Genomic DNA, 9,345 nt, shown 5'->3' with positions numbered 1-9,345 from the left:
ATGACCGTGATTCCGGCGACGTTAGGGTGGTTCCGGTGTCATTATGGTGGTTCTAGTGGGGGTACATTGGAGGTGACGGCGGTTCATGTAACCTCGAGAGACATGTAGAGAGAGAAAGATAAGAGGGATATATACCCTAAGAAAGTCTAAAAATTGTTCTCAATTGTTCTCAATATAAAGATTGTTCTCATTTGAACATACATCTCTCTCTCTCTCTATATATATATATATATATACACACACACACACACACTAAAAGTTATAACTTATAAACTAAAAAATATAAAAAATCAAAAATCAAAATAAATGATCTACAACATTACAACATGTATATTTAAGGGTGTATAAACTAAGAGTTGAACCTTTGTACATAAACATTATTTAAAAATAAAAAACAACAAATAAATAAAAAGTAAACATTTTAATGACTATATAACTATGTGGAGTTGTCTCGGCAGCCACTCGGCATTTGTCTGTTTGACATTTGGCACACCACGTCATGACTGTAAAATGACAAAAGTGGCATCTCTATTCAACAACTTATTATCGAGCATTCTCCCCATTTTACTTTTTGACCAACCAATCAAAAAGCCTTTAGATTTTTATCAATTATTTTAACATGGAAAAAATGACAACCCACACCCTCTAAATGACAATTTTTTTGAGGCAGTGTGGAAAATCCTATGTGGCGTCTACGTAGATTGTGATAAGCGTGACACCATTCCCTCTAGCCTAAGATAAATAGTAAAATGTCAATGTCATTCATTTGTGTAATTAGAATTTGGTTCTTGCAATTATAATTATGTTTCGAGATGAAAGATGTTTGACTAAAGTCACTGTTGGTGATTTTATTGCACACTAAATGATATATCATTGAGTGGGAACCATATGTTCTGATAACTACTGAGGTTGCATGAAACTCACCAACGGTGAGATTATTGTGTGACTGGTGTTTGTGAGTGGAAAATTGATCATTTAATAGAGTATATTGTTATTAGAATTTTTAATCATGTTATTGAATTAATAGGGATGACAAAGTGTTAGGTTTGGGTTGTGGGTTGGTGGTTCAAAATGCATCAACCCATATATGATCTATATAATTATTCGTGTCAACATCAACCTAGACACTATGCATCTAAACTATTTAGTTATATGGGTTTGCGGCTTCATGTGTTAGATTCATATTGATGGGTCATATTTAGGTTGGCGGGTTGACCCATAAACCCGTATATTATTTTGTGTAACAGTGATGATGATATGATTTAGGGCATGCAACAAACATAGGATGATTGACATTGTCGTATAACTTAAATCTAATAAATTACATGATGAATTTTCCGATAGAGAGGTTATGAGTTCAAATATTCTTAAGATCATTTCAGGGCGACTAAGAAAGGTTATACAACAACGTTTGCAAATACAAGACAAAACATGTCGACGTCTTCACCAAATGTTGAATCACCTTCCTAAGAACATGCTTTAAAATGATAATACCCTTTAAAATATAAAAATGAAAGAAAAAAAATAAACGAGTTGGTGGGTTAACGGGTTGGTAGGTCAGAAATCTCAACCAAAACATGTTTATTTTCGTGTTAGGTTTGTGTTTTGTTGTTGCAGGTCGTATCGAGAATTGTAACCCCTAGAAAAAATATTTACCAATCTAATAAAGTTTAAAAAATATTTATCAAACTAGTGTTATTTTATTTTATTTTTTATATATTTCAGTTTTTCTTAATTTTTTATTTTAAATATTCGTTTATATCCTTTTTCATTTATTTATGTTTTTTTTATGGTTTTTTATATTTTTTTAAATATGATTTTTCATTTCATTTTTTATTTTGTTTTTTTTTTCCTTTTTTTAATAAATGTTTTGATATTATTTTTACAAGTCATACAAACTATTTTGAACATCAAATTTAAGCCCTTTTAAATTAAAACTACCATTACACATAGAATGTTTTTTAAGATGCAAAGACTCCGACATTATATATACAATGTTTTTAAGATAAAAAAACTTCAACATTGTATGTTACAAAAGAAAACATCACAATTAAAAATAAAACCCCAATATTTTTTGTGTAACATTCCCGGATTTCCGAGTAAAAATTTCATTTTAAATAAGTTAAAACCATTCATTCATTGTTCCAAAAGACAATCATAGTTAAAGTATTCTCAAAACATCCGAGTAATTCATAAACATTCAGTGCGAAATAAATTTTCAAGTGATGCAGTGCGATCAAGCCAGACCTTTCCTTTTGAAAACAGAAATATCTGAAACCATAAACATAAAACCGTAAGTACAAGCTTAGTGAGTTCCCCAAAATAACCCATACCATACATAACAACTCGTATCTAAACTGAGTATATTTCATCTCTAAGTCTATTTTAATGCCTTCAGTATCTTTCAACTGGTACAAGTCCATTTCGTCCTCGATTCTATTTCAACTCTTTCGACATCTTTCAACTGGCAAAGGTCTATTTCACCCCCGAGTCTATTTCAACTCCTTCAATATCTTTCAATCGGTACGAGTCTATTGTACCCTACATCTAAGCATGCAATCATATCAACAAGAGTTAAAAAGACAACAAGCACATACTGGCATATCAACAAGTGTCACAAAGATAACTATCATCCTAAAAACATAATCCATTGGACCGGTATTGGTGCCTTCGACCCATGAGTACAGTGAAGAGACTCACCTGAACTATTCAACAGAAGCGCAACAACTACCTCAACAACAAAACAACCAACCTAAGCTTTCAAAGGCCAAATCGAAACCAATCCTTAGTCAAATACTCAATTCTACCCAAGTTTCACCAAAAGTCAAACCGGTCAAAAAGTGAAAGGTCAATGCTAAGGCCATTATTGCCAATAACAACCCTCCATGTCGTGGCCTTCCTTGGCCACATCGTGGTCACAAAATGCCAAAACAGTCGATGATTCCCTAATGGCCACGTCATGGCAGCCTAAGGTCAGGTCATGGGAACTGGTCTAAACAGCTCAAATGAGCTTAATCCATTTTCTTCCGATTTCAAGAGCTCCAAAGCTCAGATCTGATCCTTTCCAAAATCTTAATGGATAAATTTTTTAACTTTATCCATTAAGAAGGTCCAAACCACCGAGATCTAGAATTGAAGTCTTAAAGGGACCCCAAAATGCATCTTTCCTAACTTAATCCATTAAGTCCAAGTCTCCAACCTTCAAATCTGAATAAATATGATGTTTAGATGGATAAAATTTCCAACTTTATGCATAACAAGGTCACAAACTTTCAAGATCTAAATTTTATGCACTAAAATGACCAAAAAGTGGCAAATGACTAGATCCATGAAACCAATGAGCAAGCTAAAAGTATTTTACTCATAATGGTCCAGGAATGATGTAATCTTGTTGGATCTATACTTTAACTTTTATTCTATACACTTTGCCACCACCTTGATCTTCAAGATTTAACCTTCATGGAGAAAAAAAGCTCATAAATGATGCCATGGCTAAAAAACAAGTGAAAGGAGTCTAGGGTTTCTCAAGGAATGATATTAGGTGATGGAGGCTGGTAACGAGAGGGTTTCCCATAAATTATAGCCTTAAATAGGGGTTAAAACCAAAGATTTAGGGTTTTGATCTACCCAGATTATGGCTTGCGTAACATAAATTATGCCATGCGTAATTCATTAAACCCTATTTACGCCCTACATAACTTTAAATTAAGCCATGCGTAATCAAAAGTCCCCATTTTTCCATTCAACTTCAAACAACCATAACTTCTTCGTTTCAACTTCGTTTTCTACGTTCTTTATATGCACATAAATGTATTGAAGAGACTCACAATCCTATCTAATTACTTTTGAATTAAAACATACCGAACTAAAATCCTTATTTCATGAAAGAAGTCTGAAACATCACTTTTTCCCATTTGACCCTTTGACTCCAAAACACAAACCGAAGGCTTAGATCTCATAACCAATATTATCAACATCCAATAGGGTCTAAACCCTATTCACTTGAAGCCCAAGGCCATTACTTGATCCATTTATTCTCCACAAACCCAAAATAAGAAACTTCTCGAAACAGGATGTTACAGTTACAAAAAAACACCACAATTAGCTTGAACTTGAACTAATAACAAATCCGTACCTACAAAAACAAGATAATAGCCACAAAAATAAACTATAAAAAATATTGTCTTTTTATTTACCCTCATCTACAAAAATATCAAAAACAAGCAAAATTGATCAAAAGTTGGTCATAACATGATGTGATTACAAGAAAGAAAAATAGGTTAACGTGTATGTAAACAAATTCATCTACAACAAGATCAAAAACAAACAAACAATGATCAAAATTTGGTCCTAACAAGTTGTGATAACAATAGCATTCAACTAGCAATAGCATCATATAAAAGCAACAAAAACAATGAGAAAAAAAAACAGGAAGAATTGAGAAAAACTTAACATACTTGCATTGTAACGCCCAAATTTTTAACACAAAGTACACCAAAAACTTATTTATTAAACATGAATCCTTACAAATTCGGTGTACATTGGTATCACAAATCAATACAAGTAGTTATCAAGAGGATCTTAAAATAACTTTGTTTAAGAATCCAAGCCAGACGCTACTAACTCCACTTCCTGCTACTAAGTTTACATGGACCTAAAAGACACACACAACAAAAAGGTAAGCTACAAAGAGCTTAGTGAGTAACCAAATCAATATGATATAAATTAATTACACAACTAAATATATCATCACATTCTCTGACATCTAATCCTAATGTTTCTTCCAATCATTAAATATACCGTACGACATTACTGACACCAAGTCTGCCATTTATCATTCATACTAGACTTATAGTCAAACAAGCTACTATCAATTCCAATTCACCTATCATTAGTAGTAATCAATATTATATATATTACAAACTCCTCCAACCAACATTTCTCTTTCTGACATTGCAACCATTTAAACTTTCAATACAAAATACTCTTTCACGAGTATGGTATTTCAACCACCAAGGTTACTATTAATTTATAATTCTCCAATGATAATATCACATTCACCAAGGGTATTATCACAACATAATACTAACATACAAGCATTTATACATTCTCATAACCCCATGGTGTTACCGTCACCAAGACCACCACAAATAACAAGTTCCAATACAATGATATTATAGTCATCAAGACCACACAAATAACCAATCCCAATACCACAGTGTTACTGTCACCCAGACCACCACTAATAACTCATTCTCAATATTGTGGTGTTACAGTCACCAAGACCACCACTATTATTAGTCCATGATATTACAATCATTAAGACTATTATGACTAACATTATTTCATCATTGTGGTATTTCTAACACCAAGTATACCACTATAACCAATATTTGCATCAAAGATATTATAGTGGTAAGTATTACACCAAGCATCCCACTAACAATTGATTCCCACACAATGCTAATTACCACACCAAGAATAACACTAATTCTTTCTAAATAAACTACAAGTATAGCGTTATAAACACTAAATCCGTCATTGACTTGTATTCCTCAAATAATACCACACATGTATAATATACTTAATGATTTATTATTTAACACACACTCATGTGATTATTACTACATATATATCTTAAAATTTCAGTAATTATTCACGAAGTGAGACCATTGTGTGTTTTTTAGTTTTTATGTATTCATATATATCTAATTTTGTTATATATTTCAATCAACTTATGATTTTAACTTACATAATTTCCCGAAAAATATTTCTACATGAATTACCGAATCTGAGTACTCCCTGAGTTCTCCCGAGTACTTGCTAATGGATAGTCGGCTGAACATGTACCGAGTAGCGAGTTCTACAACCTTGCATATATGTACACTAACAGTATACCAACATTCTGCTACTCAATAGACATAAAATGTCGCTAACCATGCTATTAAACATTCCACTTACTCAAAAGGCATAATAGATTTACAGCCGCATTAGCTAGTATTAATCTATATAACCTCTCTTGGTAGTAATATATTACATAAACTACTGATTCATCTAGTAATGGTATTACAATCACCAAGCCTTCCATCACTCTTCCACAACAATCTTTCAAATATAACGTGTTACAGATACTAATTTTGCCATTATCCATTAGGTGTAGGCGCTTTCCAGAGGTGGAATCTTCTAGTTCTTCCTATTTGACCCGTTTCTATACTGATGAAAATACAACCACCAAGGCTACCATCACAAAATAATAATTCTATTACTCTAGAACTTCTAAACACCCTTACCAATTCATATTTCTTAACGGTATACAAGTATGGCATTCAGACACTAAGTCCGTCATTACCTTGTATTAACCAATATCAATCGACAAGTATAACATTACCGACACTGAGTCCGCCGTTGACTTGTAATTCATCGATACCAAAATACAAGTATAACCCTACGGGTTCCAAATCTGAACATAACAGTTCAAAATAATCATACTATTGTATTAAATATGTAATCAACAAAATATATAAACAACATATATCTAGACAATATATATTTAGAAAAGAACTGAGGTTTCTCACCTGGTTAGTTAGCGAAGGCTAACTATTATTCCGACCTCAAGCTCTTTACCGCTTTCTAATCCATCACTTATCCAGACCTATTTGGACAATATATCAAGTTCATTAGAACTAATCTAAACTTATCACTATATCAACCACAACAATCAGTTACATGATCACTAACAAAACCCAGTAACCATTTGTTACAAAACTAATTAAGTTTCCAAATATAATCACCTAATGCCTTAACCCCATAAATCGTTAGCCTAGTCGAAAAATCTTGGTAAACTAGGGTATATAACCCTTACTAATAAAATTAAACATTTGACTGATCACTGGGATCGTAATAACACCGTATCATGAATTCACGTAACACATACTCGGGGTCTAACAACCCTCTACAAAATATTACATAGACGTATTTATGTAAAAAGGGATAAAAGATACATCTGCAAATCCCATAATTCAACCCTCGTATCCCCGTATTCTAGTATGATTATGCAATAACAATTCTCCTGAAACACCTCTCGAGCCTCTGCCCTGACCGAATGTGCATAACTCTCAATATGACACAAATAAAGAATATTTATACTAGTCCCCTGTGGTTAAGTAGCCATGTCGTGACCACTCTATTTTGTCGTGAGTCGTACTACTTCACCATGTTTCTCACATGATCGACACATGTCTCATTACTCTGCTTACTACTATGTTGTGGTGACCTAACATTTGACCGTTTGACTTTGACTTTTGTTGAAAATAGAAACATACTTTCATCCTAACTTCAAATGGTCATAACTTCTTTATATGAAATCCGTTTTCGATGATCTTGGTATCCATAGAATTGCCTCAAAGTAATCTATCACTTTCTTCAACTAAATATTTCCATCCTTACAAAATAATACATGTTATGAAAAATAGTTGTTACATGGATCGAATGTTTGTTGGAGATGATAATATATTTTATGAGTGTGTGGTGAAGGGGAGGCAAGGTGGAAAACGACTAGTAAATAAGGCGGTAGGTGGCCAATGATGGCTCATTGAGATGATAATTGAAGTGGATCACTCAACACAATTATTTAGAGGGCTTTTTCACATGGATATTTCTTGGATAAAAAACCTATGCATTATAACCATCCTAGACGAGAATGTTTAATGTATGACAATTTGAGGATGGTCTACTTCTCAGGGTCAGCAACTAAGTTTAACAACACAATATATCTTCCTCTTACTGATTATTTTTTGTTTATTTGTAGTTAGAGGATCACTAGGATGATTATTGAAGCGGATCACTCAACCCAATTGTTAAGAGGTCCATTTCACATGAACATTTCTTGGATGACAAAGCCAAGTATTACAATCATGCAATATGATAATGTTTATCAATAAAAATTCAAGGATGGTATACTTCTCAGTGTTGGAGACTAACTTTAGTGGATAAAATGGGTTCCATGGTGGAGTTACTTTGGATCACAAGAGCTTTGGTCAAACCTTATTCTACCTCTCACATATGTGGTGGAACAACATGTTGATGTAACGAGCCAAGAGCTTTGATACCCAAAGACCAAAATATGAATCTATGAAGAGGAAAATATGCAAGACTAATGTATCTACTTAAAATTAGTCCCATATTGATGGATCTATTGGAAAACATCCACTCTCTATTGTGTGTATTTTGACGAACTCCCAATGTTTGCAAACTATAAAACTTACATATGTATTATTTACAAGAGAATACATGTAGATTGGTTGGTATTGAGATAATGGTCAGGGAACCTAATTCTAAACAACCATGTTAGGAATTACATTATTATTAAAACCAATAGTCTATTTAAGAAAAATGAACTCATTATTTGTAAGGGTCAATGAAGTGGTAAAACTATCTTTGGATACGTTGATATCATATTCATTGTCATCTAGGAAGATGGTCTCACATGGTGGTTGCATGTTTCACTAAAGCTTGGTTTTAAATTAATGATCACCAGATTTGTAGCCATTTTTTAGTTTGTATGGTTGTAAAAGCAAATATCACAACTTCAGTCCCCTACTATTTTTTTGATATACATGATCAGTGGTTTCTAAATCTTGCATGGTTGATCCATATGGTTTCATTTTATCATAATTTTGATCTATAATTAGTATTATACCCTTTTTCATTTTCATTTTTATTTTTAGTTTCAGTTTCTTTTTTTCTTTTACATTATTTTATTTAGAAAAATAGAGAACTACCTCACCTCCACCCTACCCTACTCCCATCCCCAACTCCTTCCATATTCTTCTTCCCCATGTATCTCTACATAACAACACCTTTCTTCAATAAATTAATGATTAAAGTCATTGCAAATAAATGAAGTCAATGATCTCCTTTTGGATTACAAAAAAATATGTCCACCGGGAGGAAACAATTCAACGATTTTATACACAACATCATTAAGGTTAAGATAGTAGTGAATAAGAGAGTAGCGGTCAATAAATTCGTGGGTTTGAGGGACTTCATTATTGTATAACAAGGATCTTAGTTTCACCACCTTTGTCCTTTTTCATTATACATTAGTTATCCCCTTCCCTGTTTATCGTCTTCTCCACCTTGCACCTGCCGTCATCCAATCATCACCTTTATACCATTAATGAGCATCATCTTTTACCCACCTGCAATTTGAAGAAAGATTGAAAGATAAAGGCCATGCTTCGATACAAAAGATAAGGAAAAGAAATATGGCTATTACTTCCAAAAAGATAGAAGAAAATGGTTGTTATTTTTAGGGAAATCAATTTATTTCTTGGGTTTCTAAAC

The 9,345-nt window shown here is 32.9% G+C and overlaps 1 protein-coding gene across 1 annotated transcript in view; it reads left to right on the top strand.

The window, feature by feature from the left end:
• The window catches only part of LOC145067836 (uncharacterized), a 30,508-nt gene continuing 21,163 nt past the window's right edge, over nucleotides 1-9,345 (top strand). The window contains exon 1 of the mRNA XM_079014874.1: nucleotides 1-87. Within this exon, the coding sequence (XP_078871000.1) occupies nucleotides 1-87 (87 nt within the window). The remainder of the gene's footprint in view (nucleotides 88-9,345) is intronic.

The sequence above is a fragment of the Lactuca serriola genome, chromosome 8, assembly GCF_051521515.1.
Source record: "Lactuca serriola cultivar US96UC23 chromosome 8, Lser_US96UC23_V15, whole genome shotgun sequence".
NCBI lineage: Eukaryota > Viridiplantae > Streptophyta > Magnoliopsida > Asterales > Asteraceae > Lactuca > Lactuca serriola.
The sequence above is the reverse complement of the archived record's forward strand: the minus strand, read 5'-3'. Positions and strand labels throughout refer to the sequence as shown.